The sequence below is a fragment of the Cylas formicarius genome, unplaced genomic scaffold, assembly GCF_029955315.1.
Source record: "Cylas formicarius isolate icCylForm1 unplaced genomic scaffold, icCylForm1.1 PGA_scaffold_6__28_contigs__length_40554024, whole genome shotgun sequence".
NCBI lineage: Eukaryota > Metazoa > Arthropoda > Insecta > Coleoptera > Brentidae > Cylas > Cylas formicarius.
The window spans coordinates 25,365,515-25,391,049 of NW_026844347.1; the positions used below are offsets into that span (position 1 = coordinate 25,365,515).

Here is a 25,535-nt window from a genome sequence, read left to right on the forward strand (position 1 = left end):
ATCCAGTGCTACTCGATTCCTCCTCCAGTCTTTCGGTTCTTTTCCACAGTCCGTTTTTCATTTTTAAAGTTTGTTCGAACTTCCAACATAATGTCAGCAGTAAGTGCACCAAATTTAATATGTAAATAGTCTAATGGCGAATAAAACAGTAGAATTGGATTTTCACTAAAATGACTCCAAATGTAGCAATAGGAAACTAAAAATTCGTTGATATACTTAATTAATATATTCCATCGTAATTACAGGTACATACTTTTAAACTACAGCATCAATTGTTATTGTTGCCTTGCAAGTTAAAACTGAATAACTTTTCAAAATTTTCGCTAGTATTATATATTGTTTCATACTGAAAGATGCAGGATCCTATGTTTTCATCATATCCGTCAATCTTTTATTAACAAAATGTGTTATTAAAGTTCGCATTACGTCGCATATAATTAGGAAAAAATTATAAAATACGAAAAATATTGTAAAATATATCACATTCACATCAATTGCTGATATCTCGCCATTCATCCTGTTGCCTTCTTTAGAGCTTAACTGAAACGGAAGAAGCCAATAGAATGATTGTCGAAACATCAACAAGTTTGATTTATCAACACCCGACGCAGGAGGAATCCAGAAGATATGTAAACAGTTTTATAGAAGCCTGTGGAAGTTTCTTTGGAAAATATATCCCATTATCTTTAAAAACTTGTTTTCATTAAGATACTGTTTTAAAAATTTATACTTCAAGGTAGGTTAGTTCTGTTAATAAGAATGAACACTATAGTAATTCGTTATTCTAGTTTCGCGGAAAATAAGTTAAAGTATTTGCTTTCCCAGGTAGCAGAAGGTCAAAATGACGTCATTAATTGGCCACTAAATGACCAAAAATTGCGTTATATATGACGACAGCAGAACGTGAATTTGACCTTCGAATGTCTCAGGTGTCATTTAAGTGACGTAAGTTAATGTCGTCAATTTAAGTGGCGTCTTTTTTACGTCAGTTGGAATCGTCAAGTTTTGTCATTACTGCCGAAAAGTATGACGATTTTGAAATTGAAATTCTTTTTGGAGGGGCGAGAATCGAAAATAAATCAAACAGAACCTGCTGCTTAAATTACATAGAACGACATTTACTGTTGAGGAAAATGGAGAATTAACGGTACAGAATAAAGATGAGCATTTCGTTTAAAAAATATATTCATTGACCGCATATTCTAATAAAAAATATATAAAAAAAAAACGCACCTGTAAAACAAAACCAGAAGCATATCTAAGATTTTCTTAAATTTATTAAATTTATGCCAACGTCTAAAAGAATTTGTATCATTTAACACTAAAGTTTTTTTTTTAGTTGTCTCCATGCTAACTTTATATCAATCATCACTAAATTGCAGTTTTGTTGCCTCGAAAGTTCCTTTGAGATGTCTACGTCCGGTCCACAATTTCTTTTTATTTACGTTTTGACATATTAAAAATTCTTTGAAAATACTTATTACAATACACTCAAAACTTATTAGCGAGCCATTTAAAGAAACCTGCTTATTTGATCTGATAACAACCCTGGTTAGTTTTGTCTAGCGACATCTCTTGATAGTCGCTCCTTGGCATACTTACATACAGTTTCAGTTGGGCAGGAGATTAGGTCTTAATGGCACCTAGAACAGAACAAGCAGTTTCTCAACTATTACATTTATTTAGTTTTTCAAATATTAAATATTTTAAATCTAGGCCAGCCATTTTGTTAGAATTAAAACAACATTTAATTCTTATAATTACACAATATCTATGTGTGTTTTTAACGTATTAAATAAGCACGGCTACGCAATCGTCACAACCACAACTCTATATAATATATAATAATAGTAAATTACAATAGCAAACGTGAAGTGTAATGATTGCTTCCCTCCTACAAAGCTTTACCACCGGAAGCACAGAATACTAAGGTTAATCAGTGATATCGAGCGACGAATTTAGAAGCAGGGTTGCCGTTTGCTAACTACTAGGGGAAAAATGTCCAAAAAGTTCTTCAACTGATTTCGATAGATTTATTATTTTTAAGTGGGCATACTTTTATCTTACCTTTGCAATGCGCGTGAATTTAGCAACACTCTTATTGACACGATGGCCGACTTAAACGCATCCTGAGGGATTTTTAGTTATGTGAGAAATTTGACTAAATTAAATTTTAAATTAGGCGGGCGGGTCATCGTGAATATAATCTTTGGAGTATAATGAATATGTTTATTATAAAAATTAATAATATATATTTATTATGGATCTAGTAAATATTGTTATATATTACTGTCAATAGCCAATAGTCCAAATTCACTTTTATCTATTATAGATACATGTATTCTTTTAGATCATGATTTTAAATAGAAAAATTTCATAATAGTTTAATTTTTTTTTTAATTTTGAGGTCATTTTTGTGATGTTAATAAGACGTCTTTTTTACGTCAATTTGACATGTTTCTCGGACCGCTGACGGGAAGCGACGACTTGTGACTCGAAAATGACGTCACTTCGACGAGTCTCTGCTACCTGGGTTATTATACTACCTACAATTATTATATATTTCGTCGTTAAAGTTGTTGTTGGCGCTGCATAATAGTGACTCTTCGTTGCGTGAGTCGATATAATCGAATTAGTGAATCAGACTGACATATAACCCTACGTTCAGAAATGATCGGAACATGGTTGTTTCACATATTTGATGTTAATTTCGACAAGCAGGCTGCAAAACCTATTTGGGCTATTTATCTGGTACATCTGGTTTATGTGTGTTGCCAGGTAATGTTTTGTTTACAAACTACGTCGATTTCAATCAATAACAAGGAGGAAAAATGTTAGATATTAGTAGATTCTACAATAAACAAGACGCGACGTGGCTACTGATGTCTGGTCACATATACCCATATCAGTGCTACGCCAAAATGCTTGTTGAGTATACAATTATGTACAACGTGTGCCAAATAAAACGATCCACTATACGATCTGGAAGACCATAAGAGATACGAAAATAAGTCTCGTACAGAAGTTTCTTGGACTCTCCTGAAGATGATTTTGTTGATACCGTGTTTGGTTAATTTAATGCTCACTTTCTTAAGAAATTCCTATTCGAATTTTGCATAGTTTAGGCGGAAATTGAGGTTATGTTTTTTTCATATTTTGATTGCCTCAAATAAAATTGTGTTGTGACGCTACTGATCCAGATATTGCAACGAACATTTAACCACAGACTAAGGAGATGATGCACTACTCAATCATTTTGACCGATGCGCCTCCGCTTATACAAGGTATTCCAAATAGGTGGTGTCGTTTTGGCGAATTCAATTTAAACAATCTCAAGATTTTCAAATGAAACACACTATATTTTTATTCAGATATCAATTCTAGGACAAAAAATAAGGCAAGTTTGTAATTTATCTTACATTTAAATTTTACTTACTTTTTAAAATATTCGAGGCTTAAAATAACACCCGTATAAATTATTGTTGAAATTAAAGCTATTTTAGGTATTTTTTAAATAGCAAAGACAAGATACTACTTGTTTTAAAGATATAATACTCCAGATATACGAATAAAACATATTGCTAACAATACAGGGTGTCCGTTAATACGTGCAAATTTAGAAAATAATATTTAAAGAAACATTTAATTGTTAATTTTCTAACTTGATTGTAAATAAGTAATCAAAGTTTACAGGCTAACTAAAAAAGGTAACAAATTTGAATAAATAAATTTATAAAACAAAAAGTTGACCAAAAAGAGTTCGTTAGTTCAGTCCATAAAGTTTAGTTAAAAAACTTTCTCTTAAAATGCTCGTTTTATCTGGCATCAAAAAAGCAAAGAAATATCAAAATATTTAAAAATGTTGTTGGCTATGACATGACAATCTTTTTTTTATCATTAACGTATAAACAAACTTTGACCTTTCTGTTTGTTTTTATTGTTTTTCATATTCCTATTTAAAAAGTTCATAGTTGTCAATCTTTTTGTTAGTACATATTTTATTTGTATATTCTACTCACTAAAGCTAAAATTCTATGAATGCTACCTAACCAATCGTAAAAGTACAGCCTTAGCATTAAGGCAGTGTCAAAGAAAGTTTCCGGGGGCTAAAATACCAACTAAAGCATATTTAATAGAGTTATCCAGGACCTGTCAAATCACAGTGTTCTGAAATATAAAAAAGGGAATAATAGAGCACCTTTTTATCAGGAGAAACTGAATTGAATGTAATATTATACTTCACTGAATTTCCCGAAAATTCTTTGCGAAATGCAACGGGACCTTGACTTAGCTATTTCAGATGTACAACGTATTTTAAAATGCAACAAAATAAAAGCTTATAAATTTCTACCAATTCAATTTTTATTTCACCGTGATGCATGGTCATGATGGATGAACATTTTGAGAGGGACATTTTTAACAAAACATTGTGGCCCAATGAGGCGATTTTTAAGACGTCGGGCATGCACAATAAAAATTTTGCCACTTATTCAATAGAGAATAAATTTTAATGAAAAAAAATAAAAAAATAAGCAGGGCCATAGGAGTGTTAAAGTGTGCGGTATTATAAGGGATAGAATTGTTGGCCCCATTTTTTTGAAAATTATTTAAAAGAACAGATTTTTTTAATTTTGTTTCAAAATACAATAATGCCAGAAGTAAACAATCTGCCAGAAAACTTGTGAGAGAACATTATATTTCAGTAAGATAGCGCACCCTATCATTGTATTCATCAAGTGACAAATTTTTTAAGAGTAAATTCCCAAAATATAATTGGTAAAAATGGTGGCCACCGCGAAGTCCCGATTTTTCACCCATGGAGTTTTTTTTTGTTTTTGTGTATATAAATCAGGGAATAACTATACAGTTGATGACCTTGAGGAAAAAATTAGACAAGGGATTCTTGCATTAAATAATAGTGATGCGGGTAGATATGCGGTCTCCAGCATTACGACGCGCTATACAATGTGTATTGTAGAGGATGGACAATATATTGAAAATATATTACAGTATCACCATATTTAAGTTATTTTTTAGTTAATCGTTTATTTTTTCGTTTTATAGATTTAATTATTCAAATTTGTTACCTTGTTTAGCTATAAACTTTAATTATTTATTTTTTTTATCAGTTATTTTCAATCAAGCTAGATAATTAAGTTAAAGTTAAGTTAAATGTTTCTTTAAATATGACTTCTGAAGTTTTATTAAATCTGTTAAAGTGTGTAGTATAGAGTTGATATTTTTTTTTAATTTGCGCGTATTAATGGACACCCTATATTGTTAGCAATATGTTTTATTCGTATATCTGGAGCATTATATTTTTAAAACAAATAGTCTCATGTCTTTGCTATTTAAAAAATACCTAATATTGCCAACAAGTGACATAATCTTGGGCAGCTTTAAATTCAACATGAATTTATACGGGTGTTTTTTATGCCTCGAAAATTTCAAAAGGTAAGTAAAATTTAAATGTAAGATAAATTACAAATTTGCCTTGTTTTTTGTCCTAGAATTGATATCTAAGTAAAAATATAGTGGGTTCAATTTGAAAATGTTGCGATTTTGTTCATTGAGTTCGCCAAAACGGCACCACCTATTTGGGACACCCTGTATAAGCTTAGGCACATCTGTCTGTGGATAAATTTTTGCCTAAACTATGCAAAAATTCGAATAGGAATTTCTTAAGAAAGTGACCTTTATTTTAAACAAGGATTCCAAAAAAACAAGGTGAATGTCGGGGACTACACTTTTGGGACACCCTGTATCAACAAAATTATAATATTTTAAATCTTCAGCAGGGTCCAAGAAACTTGTACAATACTTTTTTCGATGGTATAGTGGATCGTTTCATTTGGCACACGGTGTCACACCCTCTACGTTCCTCGAGGTTAGGTCTAATACCGAACCCCGATTCTCACCTGTTCGGGAACTTACATGTGATGTACACTAATTTGAAGTTTAGTATTTTACCAGTTTTGACATTATTGCAATTTATGTGTGCACCTTTTGTAGTGATTAATATTTGCCATCCCATTTATCGAACGAATCTTATTTTTATTTATAGTATCACCTATAGCTAATAAGTTACGGCACACTCCGTAAATTTGCCTGCGGTAGCACTGCGATTGCGACTAGCAAATTTGATTCTGGAAGTAAACAAATGTCTCTAAAACTGAGGAACCTACTCGTAATCAAAGCATCTTGTTTCTTCTATAATAGGCACTGCCTGTTTCACTTCAACGGCATTTTTATCAGAAGTTGTCGTTCCATCTTTTTCGTGGGCGTCCTATACTCCTCCGACCGGCAGACGATTTATCTCTTTACCTCTCACTATCCATTGTTCAGACATTCTATCTAAATGTTGAATCCATTCTTGCTTTCTATTGCTTGTCCAGGTGTTAATGTTTTCAATTCCACATATGTGTCTTTTGTTTTCATTTGTTTCTCGATCCCAGAGTGTTTTCCCTGCTATTTTCCTTAATGTTTTCATTTCATTTGTTTCCAGGCATTTCTGAGTCTTAGATATTTCCGGCCTTGTTTCAGCGGGATTTTGTTTCGATTCTTAAATTCTTCCATTCTTCCATATCGTGTCGTTTAGGCATCATATGATAATCTAATTCGTAAATATTTGATGTCCATTTCCTGCTCAATAATTTGGTTATCAAGTTCCAGTTACATGTAATCGATTCTTTAAAAATTACTTGTGATTTAGTTTTTATGGCCGAAATTTTCATGTTAAATTTCTTTGCAGATATATTAAACTGCTTTAGTAATCTCTGCAAATCATCTTCATTCTCAGCTACCAATACAATATCCTCAACGTAACACAACACTTGTATTTCTTTATTGCCTATTTTATAGACTTTTTTGTTTTTACTTCTCTAATTATTTCGTCTAATGTAATGTCAAATAATAAGCGGATTAGTGAGTCTCCTTGCCTAATACCCGTAGTTATATCTGTTGGCTCAGTTAGCTCTGAATTTACTCTTGCTTCTGTTTTATTTCTTTTGTATATATTTTCGATAAGTTTTATTATATCAAATGAGATATTTCTGTCATATATCACGTCTTCATCTAGCATCTAGTCAATTGAATATTTCTGGCAAGCGCACAACCTGAATTAAATGAGTGCTACAACGACCTTTCGGCAAACACCTTGACTTTGAACATCATAAATATCGGAAAATTTCTGATAACGCCGTGCTTGGTTGCATTAATTCATGATTTTCGTCGATCCATCAGCATAGATTAGCCGCCCAACTTCGCCGGATTTTTGGCAGGCGTCACCTGCATAACATGCCTGCAATTTTTTATCAGCCGCGCTACATTAATATATTTCGAGTAATTAACGACTGCGAAATTTTGCTGAGCAAAAATACGTTCAAAACAAATTACCGGGCCAGCCCCAATCGCCATTTATAATTAACGAAAATCGGCTCGATCATTGGCGGATAAAACGCGACGAACGCACGACTTATATACCTTTGTTTAAATAAAAGTGAATTAAAAATCGGCAAATGATGGATCGAATCAAACCAAAATATCGGTAATGGAAAGAAAAAAGGCGTCGATATCCCAAAGAAAATAAATATGGTTGTCAATGAGTAAAAATGCGTTATAGAAAGTGAGTTAATGTTTACATCACTGTTCGTATATATTTTAATTATCGAAAAAAAATATAGCATTCGAACAATGGCGTAGGGATAGAAGTTGATACCATCATTGTATTATTTTAATAAAAAAAAATAGGTACACTAACTACACTGGCTACACTCACTTGAATAAATAGAAAAAAGGAGCAGCAAACATATTACATTTCGCCAGAAAAAAACAAACTGATTCCCAAATATAGGAATAAAGAACTAGCTATCTTGTTTTTGCCAAAGGAGGCATAAAGTAATAACTACATGAAATGAAAATTGTTAGGATTGGTACCACAAGTAAAGAAAAAACATTAAATGGTCATCATTTGTTAAGCCTACAAAATCGTTGTAATAAAAATTTAAAATCTACAGTACCTACATAATTACCTAAAAAATATTGACAAAAAAAGGACTGTTATACATTCTTAACACGAGTCGAGTCATAAGTAAATATTCGGTTAGAAGCGACACAGCCGCTCAAATCTAAAAAATTGAGAAAAATTCATTCTGTATAAGGGGCCACAGCTGCGACATTCAAAAGAAGGAAAACGAAAATGGTTTTTATTTTGTTACTATATAAATCGACATATTCATAAGACAGTTTCCTATTTTAATTAATTATAATATTCCAGTACTTGAGACAGTGGATGAACTTTTTGTAATATTATTTACGCCCTAAAAAATCTTATCAATCGTAGCATTGAAAACATAAACTTCTCGATAATAATATTTATGTATATATTCCCTCCTCTTTTAGAGAGTTAGATTAAAAACAACCTAGGAGTTTCCTTCATTTTGGACAGTTAGTGCTCTTGACAGTTATACTTCTATGATGTAGTTTATCATAAAAGTTCTTATCTTACTATAGCATTCGCAATTATTATGATTAACTGCTTACGAAAATAGAAGTAATCGTAATTTCAGTACTCATAACGCCTTTAAAGTACATTTAATTTATGTTCGATAATCATTCCAGTCTCTAATTAGTTACATTTTTTAGACTTTCTTGCTGACGTCTGTGTTATTGCTAGATAAGACTCTGTCTCGATAATTTTTAAGGTAATATTATATGTATTACAACTGATGAGTGAATTGTTAAAGTTGACGGTATCTTTGGGGGCGGTCATATTATTTACGGTACTTAAACACCGGTGAAGTGGATCGTCTAGACAAAACTATTCGCACGTTTTAATAATAAGTAATTGCGAGCAAGGGAAACAGCAATGTCGAAATTCCTGCACAATAATCCATGCCACGTCCCCTTTGAAATACCGCGGGGAATGTCACTGCCAATATTTTTTTTTTCGAAATGCTAGAACACAAGACCTTCGTTGTAATTTTGGCTTAGTATAAAAGCGAAACGTCGTATTTTGTAACACAGTAGTAATTCTTTTGTATCGGATTGGGAAATCGCGGGCCCTTTCGTCCCTTGTATTATGCGAAGCGCGCGAAAAAGGTTACGAACCAATTGATGACGTCGCGAAGGGGTAGTGTGGTGGATGTTCAGTTACTCTGTTTCACTCCCAGGAAGTTTTCGATATCGCCGTTCATTCAATTTCGGAAAAACGTACGTAGTACGTACTCATCGGCCGGCACTTGTTTTTGCGAAAATTTTACGCAACTTATATACTAGCACTAATTTAATGAACTATTTTCATCAGGTCACTTAGAAAACGTTATTTTAGCACCACTTGTCCTCCTTAATAATAACAACTGACAACAATTAGTATAATGTGTCCGTATGTTGTTTTGGTGAACCGCATTTTTCCAACGGCAATTGCCAAAGTGTTGTACCAACCGAGCTGGAAGTGAATCTTTGAGTAAAATAAATCTTTTGCCATAAAACAGTAGATGCGAAAATGTTCGGAAGAAAACATAGACACGAGAAAAAACTAAACAATAACTAAAATCTCGCAAAATTGTACTGGTCGTCAAAGAAATTACATACAATGATCGCCGAGCAACTAAGTAGTCCGAGACAAGTACCTGAATAACATTTTATGGGAAAGTCTCATCGAATGGCACTGAACTAAGCGCATAATTTATAAAATTAACTCCAAATATTATATCGCGACCGTTTAGAAACTAAAAAACGCCGAAGAGATCGGGAGATGAACGGCTAAAAAAAATGTCTTAAAAATTGTTTAATCTTTCCCTTAAACCAGAATATTGTTAAACACAAAAATATTATTATTTCTTTATTCGTCCTAAAATAGAGGTGTTAATACACATTTTTTCGTTTTTAATATACAGAGTGTTATACGTGAATGGTTGTTGTTTTTGCTCAAATATTCGGGAAACCTGTGGAGATAATGAGATAAATATTATGTTATTAATTAATAATAATAAATATGAAAATTGATTACTAAAGTTTTTGCGCTTTTATGTTGAAAAGACTAATGAGAATGAGTTTGTTGACATGGTTTATAATTATCTAATCCTAAAGCAATTCTGACAACAAGGTAGCCATTACAAGTTTAAATTTTCATTTGCATTTTGTAATTTTTGTTTGCCAAATAATAGCGCGATGTTCGTTACTAGTGCTTGTGCCAAATTCAAATTGTTGCGTTAACAGTTAAAATACTTAAATCTTTAATACGTCCGTATTTCGATACTTCCGCGGGTTATTATACAGTAAGTCCACGGATAGATTAGACAAGAGGTCATTATTTATAAAAGTTTTAGCTTGCTTTAAAAATGTTAAAAAAAATTGCTACAATGTGTTTTTTACCGGTTAGACACATGTTAATTAAAAATGTTGGCTTAATTTTCAAAATACATTCCAATCATATTTTCGCTTTTTCGTACCGCTACGATTGTGAAAAGTGTCAAGCAAAGTATGCATATGCAGAAGTTTCAGTTCATAAGTTGGTAAGTAAATTCAACAACAACAAATTGATCCGTTACTGATTTGAAGAAAGCTAAGGACAATGATGCTTCAACAATATTAATTTTGCAACGAGCACAAAGTTTGCAAATCATAAAAAAGCCATATTTTAAATGTGTTCAATCAAAATAAAATCCGTCCATATAAACCAGTTTCTAACCATAGCATTGAAGATGAGGACAGTGCGCTCGGATTCCTGTTTGTGGTTGGGCAATAAAATTCTTCGAATACTTTCAACACAAATTATAATGTACTCTTTTCAAAACACGTGTAACAAACATTTTTATTTGCACATGCTAGAAACATCTATGTCACACAAGTTGGAAGAATTGTTTCTTCAGCTAAAATTACGAGTGTCCCGCTTATTATGCTGGAAATGAATGATTTGATGATGATATGTTTCTTTGGAGGCCTCTTAAACAATTGACATCGAAATGTTAAAATTTCGAATTTTTGATTGAAAATCTATGTGATGTATTTTGAAATTTAAAACATTCGTATTTAACAGTTTGTGTTTAAGCTGTAAAACAAGCCGCTTTACTGTTTAGCAAATATTACATTTTTTGACATTTTTGGTACCCTGTACTAAGAAACAAATACATGTTTCACTTTTTAGTCTATTGTCTACTCCATCCGTAGTCATACTGAATATACTTTGCATTATTGAAATTTTAAACCTGTGGAATATTTTTCGATATTTTTTAGCTATAAAAAAGCAACTGTTTCTCAATAGAACTTGGACAAGCTGTAGCTAATAGAACTTTTGTGGTACGACGGGTGACACGCGCCAAACGTCAGTATTTCGACACTTGAAGTCTTTGAGCTGAAACGACGATTACTTTTCAATTTTAAATGAAACACCCTATTTTTTGCATTTTTAAGGGTCTTTTCAAGTTCTATTCGCATACCAATTTTGAAAACATTTGATTCGTCAGTTTTTGCAAGACAGTCAAATGAATGCTTTCCAGACAAAAATTAAATAAATGCGTTTTTATTTGCAATTTAATTTAATAAAAATGGTAATAATAATTATTGTAACGGTGCGTATGAATACAGAGAGAGCCAGGTCATGTTAAATTATTTTCACTTGTCAATGTCAAACATAGTTTTTCATCAGACGGTGCCCCACGGCATTATGCAAGACCTGTTACTGAATGGTTAAATGCTACTTTTCCTTATGGATTGGAAGACGAGGCCCCATTAAATGGCCAGTTCGGTCACCAGACTTAACATCCCTGGACTTTGTTCTTTGGGGATATCTAAAAAGTAAACTTTAGGTTACAAAAGCAAATTCAGTTGAAGAACTGCAAGTATTCATTTGACTGTCTTACAAAAACTGACTAAGCAAATGTTTTAAAAAAGAGGTACCACATGACCCCTCTTACCGTTAAAAAAAAACTTAAAATGCCTCCCTGTTGTCATTTGAGATAACGTTTTTATGTCAAAAATTAGACATTTTAATTATAACGTGAACGCCCATTTCACCGTGCTTTTTACAAGGTTACAAAAATAAAAGGGGGTCCGATCGTTTACGCTGGCACTGTATTATACTGCGTTGTTGATACATGGTGGATGCACGGAATTTTATATTTAACTAAGGAACAATTTTATCGCTCTAGTTTAATAAAGAGATGCTGAATGTTGCGAAGTGTTTATGTCGAGACACCATGGCAATAGAAATAAAAAATGGATTCCTTATAAAAAATAATGTTAATTTACGTTTACCACTGTTCGATTATTATTTGGAAGATAACTATTGCGAAAATACATTTTATTTGTTATTTTATACAAAGCACTTACTTTTTTCTAAACCGCCGAATGGATGAATTTCTGACGTCTTAATTAATGTCCGAAGAAACAAGGGAAATTATTTGTTATGGTATTATCTGTAAGTCAGTTAAAAAAAGCAGCTCTTAAATGCTATCGGGTTCAGAAGTTACACAAAAAAAAATAAAACGAAAAAGAAACTTTTTTGAATGAGAAAACCGTATGTTAAATATGATACAGGATTTTCTATCTAGTTTTTTAATTTTTTTTTTGCCCTTGTCCATAGAAAACTGAGCATGTATAATATAATACGAACTGACCTTAAAAATAATATTGTTTTATATTTAACTTTTTTTTTGTAAATCGAATGTGTTTCCAGATAAGGGGACTTAGAATCTTAGTGGGAAACTTTACATAACCGTGACACACAGGTGGTTACTGAGGTTAATTTTGACGTTTGTCATTTTCGGTGTTCACATCGCACGTCACTCATTTATTCATGCTGTTTTGCAAAAATCTATCTCAAAACTAACTAATGGTAGTAGAAAAATTATAGTATATAAAACTGATAAACTTCTTCAGTCACGCAACTCAACTCGTGACTAAAATGGCATTAGCAAACTTATTGCATAATATCCTATTTGTTGTGGTTATGAAATTTGACTCTAGTCTTATCGTTGTTATTCTTGTGTTAGTTTTTAGTTAGTATTTTTGTGACACTTGTTAATATAAATAAAGTAATTCGAGGGACTTTCGAAAAAAAAAATGCAACTAATCTCTACATAATTTTAATGGCCTAATTGTGATTTTTGAAAATATTTACTTTATGTAAAGTATAATCAGATATTACACCAGGTGTGTAGTTATTAACATTAAGAGCAGTTAATATCCCATCGTAAATATAATGTAATATTTTGGGTAAATTTAGTTTTCCATTTCTGTTGGTTATTCGATGCGATTCGATGAGGATGTTGAAAATTCGAAAAATTATTTTGTTTTGCGTCTCGTGGAATTTGCGGAATTTGGCAGATGAAAAATGAGATGAGAATTGTTATATTTTCGACAGATTTAATTTTGGCTGTTTGTACGTATCGATATCGAAAGGAATGGTGAAATATATGCGACATACCACATTTGCATAGGAGGATAATAATAGTTGAATATCAAATCATCATAGTGTTGATTAAGAAATTATATAAATTAATGTATATTTAATAGAAGTTTATAAAATCTACGAGGGCTATTTAGATATTATTGTCGTGCATTAAATAAAATCTCGAAAATGTGAATTTTTTTTTATTTTATAAATCTGAAATCTAGAAATCTAGATAATATGTAATCTGACGAATACGATTTTGTCTAAATTTCTAATAGGACATAATTTTTGAAAAGTGAAAATTTTTAGGTTATTTGCCGACTATTAGTCCTGCATAATGGTCAACAAAACTGACATTTCTTCATTAGGAAATAATATTAACGTAAAGTAAAAAGTTATACTTTATCCTATTTTATTTCTATCTCAGGTGCGCTTTTGTTCTTGGAGGCTCTACGTTTAGACCATCCGATCCAATTTCCCCTCATATATTCGTTCCTTTTTTTGATCCTAAGGCGTAGAGGATCCCACAATTAGAACTCTTGACTGCCTTAGCCTTGATAAATTGTCCGGATGAAAAGCATTACCGCAGCATCCAGAGCCAGTCTATGAGCCATCTTATTGCGCTCCATACTCACATGAGCAGGTATCCAGAAGACGAAATTGGCAGTGTTACATTATAAAGCAATAAGTTAGCATATATCTATTATAAAATTTGTGGAATGTTCAAATTTCTAGAAAAAAAAAACAGCTCTAAAAATGTCTTACTGACAACTTAAGTTCCTCTACGATTGGTAATATTAGTGGAGCTGGGATTAGTTTCTTCGAACAAAAAATTATGTATTTTAGGTTGTCACGGCAATCAAATGAAAACGAAATGAAAGCCAAGCGTCACTTTACCACGTCAGTTTCGTTTCCCACGAGTTAGCTTATCGAATTCCAAACACCGTCTTTTCACAGATAACTTTTATTTTTGAAATTACATTTAATTAATGAATGTTTTACTCGTCATGTCGCGACTCTGACTGACTGTAAAAACGCCATTAAAATATAAGGTAAAACATGTATAAAGCTGAGCCGCTGAGTCGGCAAAATCTGTTAGGGTCTCGTTCGTAACTCACGGATCCGAGCCACTTCGGGATTTTACCACACGGGTTTGGGAGCAATTGGATGTTTTCGGGAATATTTCCCACGCCTTGTATTTTGACGTTTGTCAATTCTGACGGTCATGTGAATGTATTCGTGTTGTTTTGGAAAAATATACCCAAAAACTAAACGTCGTAGAAAAAGTATAGTGTACAATACGTTCGGTAAACTTTTTAAGTCACTCGTTTATTAAACACTTGCTCCGCTGCGCTCTGCTCGTGTCAAATAAACTCCTGGGCAAATGCCGTCTACCGCACTTGTTGCATAATACACTAGTGTCCAGCGTTGTTAGTTTAAATTAATAAAATATAATGGCAAAAAAGGGATTTTGCGATACGTTGACAATTGTTGTCGTTGACAAAATATTGGAGAAAATTTGATATTATATATAAAGAGCAGCCAGGAAAATGCAGAAACGACTAAATTGAATAACAAAATGTTATATATAAGCCATAAGTGCAATTTATAAAGTTAGTTTCCTACGTTTTTGTCTTGCTTAAGGGCCATTCGGGCTGTGCCAATTTTTACGAAAAAAATGTTCGCCGAAGACGATAGCGGGTTTAAAAATGTCAAGTTACTAGCATTAGGACCGCAAAAGTGGTGCATATCTCCATTTTTGGATATCGAACAAAAGGTATGAACTTACGTTGTTAAAATTCTTTAAAAAATAGATTTAGAAAAGTTTCATTAACTTTCACATTTCTGCTTCTCCACTGAATTTCCATATTTGAATTCATCGATGTCCGCACAAAACTCAACTGGAAAATGACGAAAAAACAGTTGTAAATAATTGAGGTATCAATAGTACCTGTAACTGTGAGTCCAAGCTTCCCGCAGAAGATAATTAATTAACAAATACTTATATTTCTCAAAAACTTATTCATTAACAACAAATATTAATTTTGGAAACGTTTTATTAAATCTGTAAGTAAAAATAAACAATATGAAGTAGTAACTAATATTGTATAGTAAAGTTGCAATGATTTATTTAATTAATGTTGTTTTTATTTTTTATTTTTTCGTTATCAAAAAAGGTAAAAGTTTATTAAGCATTTTAATTTCAATTTGTTTATACCATATTTGTAAAAGTATTTGTTGATAACAAAACTATAACAATATTAATTTTGGAAAACAGTATATTCTGGGTAGAAGGTAATAAATCTTTACCTTTCGAACAAGGAAAACAACATCTACTTACTGCACGAACTTAAAGTAAGAAATAATAAATTATTTCGAGTTCGGATCAATATTAAAAAGTGTTTTTAAGAACTCTCCGTAAAGCAGAATAATAATATAAAAATATATAAAAGATATAAAACAATAGATTGCGTTTAAATCAATTTTCTGTTATGGATTCGTAAGGTTTTTTAAAGGTATTTGGAAGGATTGGCTGTTTTGGATTTTTGTAAAAAATACACCCTATATAACACTGGATATATTTATTAGAGTTCTACCAAAAATGAAATTGTCCCAAAATCGAAAGAGTCGGATTAAAGAAATTATTTCCCTCAAAATCTAGAATCACTTCACAGAGAAATATGGTGACGAAACAAAAGTGCATTTGTTTACATTTTCTATATTAAAATCAGAAGCTTTGTATACCTACGCATGACTTATATGTTTTCGCAATTTCCCATCGAAAGTGTTACAAATAAAGTAGCAAGTTAAAAAATCGGTACACGGACCGCGCATGGTCCGATTCGTGAAAACACCCATATATCAAACCTTATAGTATACACACACACAGACGCACTGAAACACCATTTGTTTTACCTACATTCTAAAAATACTAAAACCGTCCGATTCCAAATGGTCTCTTCTATTAAACAACAGATCCGGATCGCATATTTTGCACTTTTTCAATTAGATATAACAAACCATAATAGAATTTCAAAGTCAACTTCAATTACGATTCTCTTATCAAAATGGCCACCTGTAAATATATTGTACATTTTTGTTTGGACATTTTTGAAAATAGAACAATATTTATTAATATATAAATATATGGCATCCTCAATAATTTCCCTGTAGTTCAAGATGTCCGGCAGGTATCTCCGAAATATCTAAATATCCTATGTTCCTATAATTTTTTCTTATTCCAAATAGATCACCACATATATTTTAGTTATAAGTTAGCATCTTCACTGGCTTGATATATTGTGTAATGTAAAAAAATGTGGACAGATTCTGCAAGATCACATTCTAAATATAAGTACACACCAAATAGATAAAGACGTAGCCACAAAAGGGTGATACGGCCCTGCATTTGATGCGTGTGTAGGAGTGAGAGAGAGATTAAACACACTCACACACATAGAATTTGGAGTCGGCTGTAACTTTTGAAGTAGCGGTGTCAGATTGCCCGGAGAATCTTCAGTTTTCCCAAGACTCTGGCGAAAAGTAGAGGGCAAAACTCAGTTACTCACTTCCTACACGCTTAACAACAAAACACACCGCAATGGTATATATTTTCTTACTTATTTAACTTAGTGAATACTTTGCTGTGTAATTATTGATTTTTCGAACATTTATTCCGGTTTGAAAAAGTCTCAATCGCGATTAATATGCATAACCAAATCTAATAAAGATAATTCATTTCAGGATGAGCTTCCTCCAGAACAGATTGCTGGTGAGTATTGTTTCCTATATTTTCTATATTTGTTTTGATGTTAAAATTGAATGGTCCTAGAAAAGCAGTACAGAAGAAAATATTTAAAATTTTTAATACTTTTTAATTCCAGCTTTTACCAATCTGCTTAAAAGAGTATTACAGTCTCAATTTTTGGATTATATTTCAATTTCAGTGCTTTTATTTAACTTTTTGCTCCCATAATCGCAAACGTATAACAAAAGGATCTGCTGTATTTATTAAAGTATATTCAAAATTTGTCTTTGTAGCTATATATATGGCATATAGTTTTTGAGTACCCCCCGTATACCAATGAATTTAACGGCGTCATAATTTCAAGTTTCGGTATATCTTATTTATGCAAATGACTTTTGGCACGGAAAAACTCGAATTAGGTTGTGGGAGATGTTGGGATTTGATATGTTTTTTGGCACTAAGAGTTTGCAGCTGCTATTTGCTTATCGAAAAGAGCCAAGTTATATATTTCAAGAAGGGTATTTCGGAATGATTATTTTCGTTTGAAACCGCTAATTACACGTAAGAGAAGTTTTTACTTCTTATTCGGTTGTAGGGAATATTTAATTCACCTTTAAAAATTTGAGGTCTTTAATTAATAAACAAATCATGGGTCAATTTAATAACAGTATATGTGTAGCGGTCATACATAACATGTACTAAAAAACTGAGGAAAACCTTTGATACTCAATTTTTTTAAATCAAGTACTTACAGGTCTTATTTCACCATTTTCTTCGAAGCTGGAAGTTGGGTTTTGGGGTAAGAGCTACTAGCTCCCCAAGTTTGCTTAGATTTGTTTAAAACTTGATATCAAGATCACAAAACCTTATGTGACTACTACCTGATTAGGAAGTTTGAATTGAAAAGGCTCATAAAACCCATATTCATTGAACTGCGAGGATATCCAGATTTTTTAGATTTATGTGGTAGATTAAATTAGGATAAAGCACCTAACATGTTTAAATGGAGAGACAAAGTTTGAAGTTAAAAAATATCGAAGTTTTCTGGCAAAAACGGTAGGGTGAATCATAAAATTCGAGATTTTTGCAAAAATTCTCAAATTAAAGTAATTGAGCATCATTAGAGTTCCTGAGAAATGCTTTTGTTTTTTAGTAAAAGTTTTTTAGATTCCTTTTTTAATGTGAGAATTTTTAGGCTTTTTGAGTATTTTTCGTTAACCATAGCGACTTCCAAATAAATGAGAAAAATTAATTATTTGTAATGAAACCGTAATTTGTCAAAAAAAAATGCAAACTTTGACTCTCTGTATGTCGGTATCAAAGAATATTTGGACCATTTTTATATGAACCTTTTCGCGTTCCTAAATTTTGGGCGGTGTATTAATGAATGACCGTGCATAGTGGTAGCGCTATTTAATATTTCACATTATTCTGGGTATCTACCGGAATGGTAAATTGTGACAGTGCGATATACCCGATCTATGCCCTTTAAGTACAGTTAATATGAATGCTTAAAGTGTCTGTATAAGAAAAAAAATAGATAATTAGAAGAACATGTAATTTATGATTTACGTTATCAGTTCCTGTCTTAGCAATTTCAAGAAACGGATAACAATCCCTTTCTAAGTTGCATCCCGCATATTTATTACGCTTAGATGAACTCATCTGCAGATTTTAGGAAAGTGCTTCGCTAAATTTTTTTAGGGGAAGTTCCACCCTAAATTTGGGAAAAGCTGCTCTCACATTTACGCTTATATATCATTTAAATTTTCTCCTTCATAAACTTGTAGTTTTATTTCCAGACAATTTCCAGTTTTGCTCTTCGGTTCTAATATTATAACGCAGTCGAAAACATTGCGCAAGTGTAAAACAGCACTTTTTGGGTCGACAACCTCGCGGAAATCTGGACCGGAATCAGTTATTACAAAAATGTTATTTTTGAGACATTTTTCATTGACACTTGTGTAGGCGTTTCCCTCTTCTGAATGTTTGTATTATGTTTTTTTTTTCGGGGCCAACACTTGCCATTAGAGAAAATTTTCCTAAAAGTTAGACTGTAGCTTATCTATTAACTATTATTAAATTTAGGAATATAAATTATTATTATTGTTTAAGCTTTTGAATGTCTACAATCAGATGAAATGTATTCGTTGTCAGAGTTTGACTAATAGAAATAATTTTTAGCCCTTATTAGATGGCACAAATTTGAAATCCGCTTGTATAATATGAAAATAAATTTTAAAATTTAAATAAAATTTTAAGTTTTTCATTTTATCCAAGACACGTGTCAGCAATAAGACAGAAAATTATTAAAAAAGAACAAACCTATACAGGACAATATCACAGGTAAATGAGCTTGAAAATTAAAAATATATAATGCAGAATGCAATTAAAACTACAAAACCAACTTAATTGGTTCTTTATCGGCTCTGAAACGCACAAAAAAAACAACCACCACTAAGCCACCGTATAATAAAGTGTGTGAAATGTTATCATTTTAAACGTTATTTAAAAAATTCAGATGTTTTTATCTCTTTAGTCCAATCTGGTTTCACAATGAAAAAATAGAACAGCTGCTGGCAAACTCAGCCATTTTCGCTTTACTTTCTGATACTACGGATTTGTTTCTTTATTTGAAACTCTTCAGATTTTTTCTAGCCGCATTGATAACTACATGTAATTTTAAATATTGAATTGAAGAAAAGGATTTCAACTAAAGCTGTTTTTTTTTTAATTCCGGCTATTGTTAAATTTTTAAACTATCGTTTTCTTCTGGTTAAAAACACTCGCCTTTTGTGCTCAACCATTAAAAATGTATCTTTCAAGTTACCACCAACCCAACACTGAATGAATTTAAATTAAATATGAAATGCATGTTTTGTTTGCTTCCAGTCCTCCGTAAAGCTTTCGAAGCTTTTGACAGTCAAAAATCGGGCAGTATTCCTTGTGATATGGTAGCGGATATTTTACGCCTTATGGGTCAGCCGTTTGACAAAAAGATCTTGGAAGAACTGATCGAAGAGGTCGATGCCGACAGTGAGTATTTTACTTTCTTAACAAAATTCAACATTTACATTGGATTACCTATTTTTTTATGATTCGCGCAAAAGTAGAGACTTCTATAGTGTAGTGCCGGGAGACTTTTCTTACCTTAGAGCATAAATGATTAATTTCAAGAGTCAACGACTATAAATTCCACAGAATAACAAAAAATACATTTCTCATTATCGTTAAGAGTTTTATAGTACATAAAAGGTAGACAAAATATAAATACTACCTTGAATTAAGCCGTACCAGACCTGACCTTTTCTTATAATAAAATGAATCAATAAATTATATCCAATATAAAGAAAAGAGAATCCATATGAGTACCGCAGATTAATTTTATTCAATAAAGATATATGAGTTTAATGTGCATTTATTACTTTTTTCTATGTTCCCATACGAACCAAGTTTAAATGGAGGAAAGTCTTTATTACTGCAATTAAAAAGTGAAACACATTTTTGGCACTCAAATAATGTGACCATGACATTGGCATGCAAAACTATTTAGAAACCCACGTTAAACAAAACAAACATTCTGCACTAATTAGGTTTGGGACAACACGCAACGAGCGCTAATGATATAGATATACTTTGCATTTTAAAAATGACAAGGTGAATGTCACAATCTTCTCACCAGTTAAAGTATGCATATTTTCCATTTTAAGAAACAATATTTTGCTGTTCCTCTCTCTTCATATATAGCAGAAAGGGACCAGTAAAATGCGAAACCTTAGCCAGAATTTTGCAAAAATAGGTGTTAGTTTAGTTAATCACAATACTAACGTATTCTAATTCTTAAAAATTACGGTCCGTTTCTCTTGCTTCGTGCCTTCATATTTTGATAATTCATCTGAAACAAACTATTAAATTAAAGAGAAATAAAAAAAAACTTTTACTATTAAAAAGATGATTATCCATGATTTAACATTATATAAAAGTTACTACGATGTTAGTATACAAGGTATTTGGTAAATATTATGCTATTTCCGAGAAAACTGCTCTATCAGATAATTGACCTATTACTAAAAATTAATATTATTAATTATATAATCACAGATCAAAAATAGTATTATATAGTTGTTATTAATCAATGTCAAAATACTTTGGTTCGAAATTATTGATTTCATTGAAATAAACCTTTTTTGTCAAAAACACACAGAAATTTTTATTCACAAGTGAACATAATAATAACTACAATAAGCGTAAGCTTAATTTTCTTTTTTGAAAATTAAATGCCACATTTCTAACACATATAATAACATTTTACCAAACTTGGATGCGATTAAGAAGGATGCAAATCAGCAAACATTTTAAAATAATTACAATTCCCTTAACTGGTTTCAGAGAAAGATTTATTTGGAATAAAATAACAAATTTAATAGAAACCAATTAATTTAATAATACTAATATTTCAAATTTGTTTTATTTTCTGATTACTAAACAAATTTTCCAGAAAACGTAAAATATTAACAAATAATCATTATACCGAAAACTTTGCATAAGGGTATATAAAGTAAATATGCCGGTATAGGTTCCACTTGCTACCCAATGTGCCAAAAACCCTGTATATAATAACTAAATAAAAATTCTTCATTGTGAAATATTATCGATTAGCTATTTCTTAGATAGTGTCGAATACTGTTATAATAATTTAGAAAGAAATTTCTATTCATTTCAGAATCTGGTCGCCTGGAATTTGAGGAATTCGTAACGTTAGCAGCAAAATTCATCGTAGAAGAAGACGACGAAGCAATGCAGAAGGAGCTTAAGGAAGCTTTCCGATTATACGACAAAGAAGGTAAGGATATATCAAACCGAGAGCGATTCCGTCGAAAAATTCTGTGGTTCATCGTAGGTAACGGCTACATACCGACGAGCAGTTTAAGGGAAATCCTCAGAGAACTTGACGACCAACTGACGGAGAAAGAACTAGACATGATGATCGAAGAAATCGACACCGATGGTTCCGGTACTGTTGATTTTGACGGTAAGTCTGGAGGGCTTTATTGGTTGAAATAATGGGCTTATACGTTAAAAGCTTCTTTTCATGCTTATTTTCGGTATATACAAAGCCTTACGTGACATATTTTATGATCGAAATTTCATTGCGTTGCTCGGTCTTAAGGATTATTCAAATAATTCGTTGTGAAAACACCTGAGTTTGCAAACCCTCTGACATAACCTCTTATGGAACTAAGTAGGTTCGTCTATTGTATTAAAGTAATAGTCATAAGTCCTCATAACCTCATAAGTCCTATAATTCCACCATTAGCGCCTCCAAATACAATCTAGTTAACTATTATATTATGTATTAGGCTTAGAATCATTGTATTTTACTGTTACTATTGTTTTCTTTACTTTTTAAAAACCCTTTCTATACAACAATTATTGTTAATCCATCACCATTAGAATTCAAATATAAATTTTAAAATTCTTTCGATACCGCCTGCTATTTCTGAGATGTTTAACTTGTAAAATTTGCTAGCGAAGTTTACGTGCGAGCAGAATAACAAACCTCTTAAAAATAAATATTCACGATTATCTTTTGTTTATATATACGATGGTCGGTGACTCACGCACTGCAATCAGACAATAAAACCCGAGACCGCTTCTAATTTTGGCGTTGGAAATGTTGTAATAATTTCCAGACGTATAAAATCCAGCAGCATCTGACCGGGAAGATGAAAATAGACTCTCGAACGAACGCGTGCGACTGTGTATTTTACTTGGACATTCTGTTTTGAGCCTGTTGGGTTTTGCTTGATCGCGTTTTCATGGTCAATGCGTAAAGTTTGTTTTTCCAAACTTCGATATCAAAGTTTAAAGAAAATGATACAAAAACATACACCTCCTCGTGAAGGCATGTCACGGTGAAAGTAAAATCAAAAATTGTACTCAGCCCAATCTCGAAAAGCGATTGTAAAGACTTAGGGTGAAAAAAAATCGCGTTTTTTGAAAAATAATCTTATATTACAGACAACGAAAATTTACATTTTTTCGTAGAATTGTTTTTGCTCTTCTTCTTGAGGGAAAGTGGTGGAGGGGGTATCCGAACATTTCAGGAAGCTTCGGAAAGGCTTAACGCAGCTTGTCAAACTTGGAGTACTTAAAGAGGGCTCGGGTTAGTTGACTGATTTCGATTGCTTGTATCGCCGATAGAGGGTGTTTTGCTACATCATTACAAATAAAATGTATTTTCTCAAAATAATTAAATGCAACGATCTCTTTTATTGCAACATCAGATAGCCAAATATGGATCTAACATGCTAGTGAAAACCTCATTTCGATATCTCTTTCTTAACCTATAATATAGAAATAAAAACTGAATAATGTCGTCATCTTTGGGAATATTTTCAGGGCAACTATCATCAATCAAATTTTTATGATAAACTATTCAAATCAACTATTAAAATAAAATTGAAAATAATTAAGAATTTACAGTCACTATGTAAATAATTTGTTAAAAAGAATAATTTCTGGCAAAAAGTACGTAAACTTAGAAAAAATAGATACACTTTATTTGCTTTGGTCGTTAGATTTGAAAAAAAAACTAGTTAGTTTTGGTTAGTTTAAGTTGTTAAACGTAATTAGTTCAAACATGTTTGAACTAAATACCTTGCCAAAACAGCCCTTTTGGTAAATTTCCTTGATAAACGTGTACTGTGTAAGCACGGGATTCTTGTCGTAATCACAATTCCATATTTGGGATTTAGATCAATATACGCACACAGCCAAACACTATTATTTATATTCTTAACATAATATCCACTGACATTTCACTATCATATTATAAAGGCATCCCTAATAATCTTAAAAGTCTTGCAATGCAAAAATAATAGGGAAATACTAATTTCTAAAGCCCAGTAGACACGATGCAATTTCTACATATATTTCTGCATTAGCAAATAAAAATTCATGTATTTTTAACTGCCAATTTTTTGATGGTAGACACGATGCAATTTTTTCGAGCAAAATGGGCTTGATTATTTTGGTAGATTTGTTTTTAAGGTTAATTTTTAAATTTTGATACAATAAACGGACTTTTTAGCATTTGTTAGTGTCTCATGTTAAGCAAAAATGTTTTTACCACGCATATAATAACTTTAAATTAAATTAAATTTAAATTTCAGTGCAATTCTCTTACATTTAGAACTAATTGAGGTTATATATTGAAATGCATATTTTTTAAACACCTTGTTTATTAACTTGTTTTATAAAATAGTTTTTAATTTTCTTGGTAGTATTTTGGAATTCCTACGGTTTTTTAAAAAAATTGTCCAATGGCACTTTTTTCATGTATTTGGAAGACGAAACCTCCATCTACTACTACTAGACTTGCGACTTAGGTTTTTCATTTCAAAATTATATTTAGACGAAATTTTTCGCGGTTTCGACTTTATTTACGTCTTTCATAGAGGTTAAACCTATAAGTTTATGAAAATAAATGCTTTGTGCCAATTTACACGCGCAAATTCGGAAAAAAATGGTTGAAAATTTCATCTGCCAAATTTCTTGCAATTTAGTAGCATCTATTTACATGAAAAAATGCATGTAAAAATTGTATCGGGCATACGTCTAGTTTTCCGCACCTGTTTTTTAAAAAATTATACATTTATTTAATTAAAAAAAGGAAACTTTAATACCTTAATTCAATAAACAATGAATTGTGATGAAAAATTGATCGAATAGATGAGAAAATAAAGTTGCGCTAAACATGTTGTTTATGTGGTCTCGTGAAAACCTCAGATTTTCTAGGAAATTTGCAGCTCGAAATCATAAAATCAGACGATTTTCCACGAAATCCCATCGACCGTGTTCAATCGCCATCTGTTCATATATTTCGCGAGAAAATATTTTTAGACATTCTATTTTAGTGCTTTATAGAGGAAATCTGTCGAACGGGTGGGCAACATGAACTCGACGACCAGAGTCAATTTATTTCTGGCCCATAAATCGTTTAAATTCGCATATTTTTTGATAGGTTTCTTCGACTTCGACCGTTGACAGTTTTGAAAACAAAAAGCGTTAATTCTCTCACTTTTTGTGATACAATAAAGCAGTCAAAGCGAAGACGAAGTTTTACTAGTTGGAAACGCTAGTGAGAATTTTTTATTTATAATTTCTTTGTTTCAGAATTCATGGAAATGATGACAGGAGAAGTGTAAGGGATGCAAAACAACAATCCGTATGGTTACTTCTAGGTGCATTTTTTATTTTTGTTGTATAATAAAATTAAACGTAAATGTGAACATTATGTTACATGATAATAACTGTTTTATTATAAAATATTTTATTTTCAACTTGAACTTTTTTCTTTTAATGTTACTGGTTCGAAAAAAAGTACATATA

General features: G+C 31.7%; 1 protein-coding gene across 3 annotated transcripts; it reads left to right on the plus strand.

Moving 5' to 3' along the window:
• Positions 1 to 25,486, plus strand: LOC132702998 (troponin C-like). 3 transcript variants are annotated; one of them, XM_060671983.1, is made up of 6 exons: positions 1 to 99; positions 17,138 to 17,165; positions 20,034 to 20,177; positions 21,865 to 21,984; positions 22,042 to 22,173; positions 25,320 to 25,486. In XM_060671983.1, exons 1-6 carry the CDS (start codon positions 91 to 93, stop codon positions 25,349 to 25,351), a joined length of 465 nt encoding a protein of 154 aa, XP_060527966.1. In that variant the 5' UTR covers positions 1 to 90; the 3' UTR covers positions 25,352 to 25,486. The 3 variants fall into 3 exon arrangements, with proteins under 3 accessions (XP_060527966.1, XP_060527965.1, XP_060527968.1); XM_060671982.1 differs by lacking the exon at positions 1 to 99 and adding an exon at positions 9,039 to 9,210; XM_060671985.1 differs by lacking the exon at positions 1 to 99 and adding an exon at positions 16,847 to 16,997.
• The last annotated feature ends 49 nt before the right edge of the window (positions 25,487 to 25,535 follow it).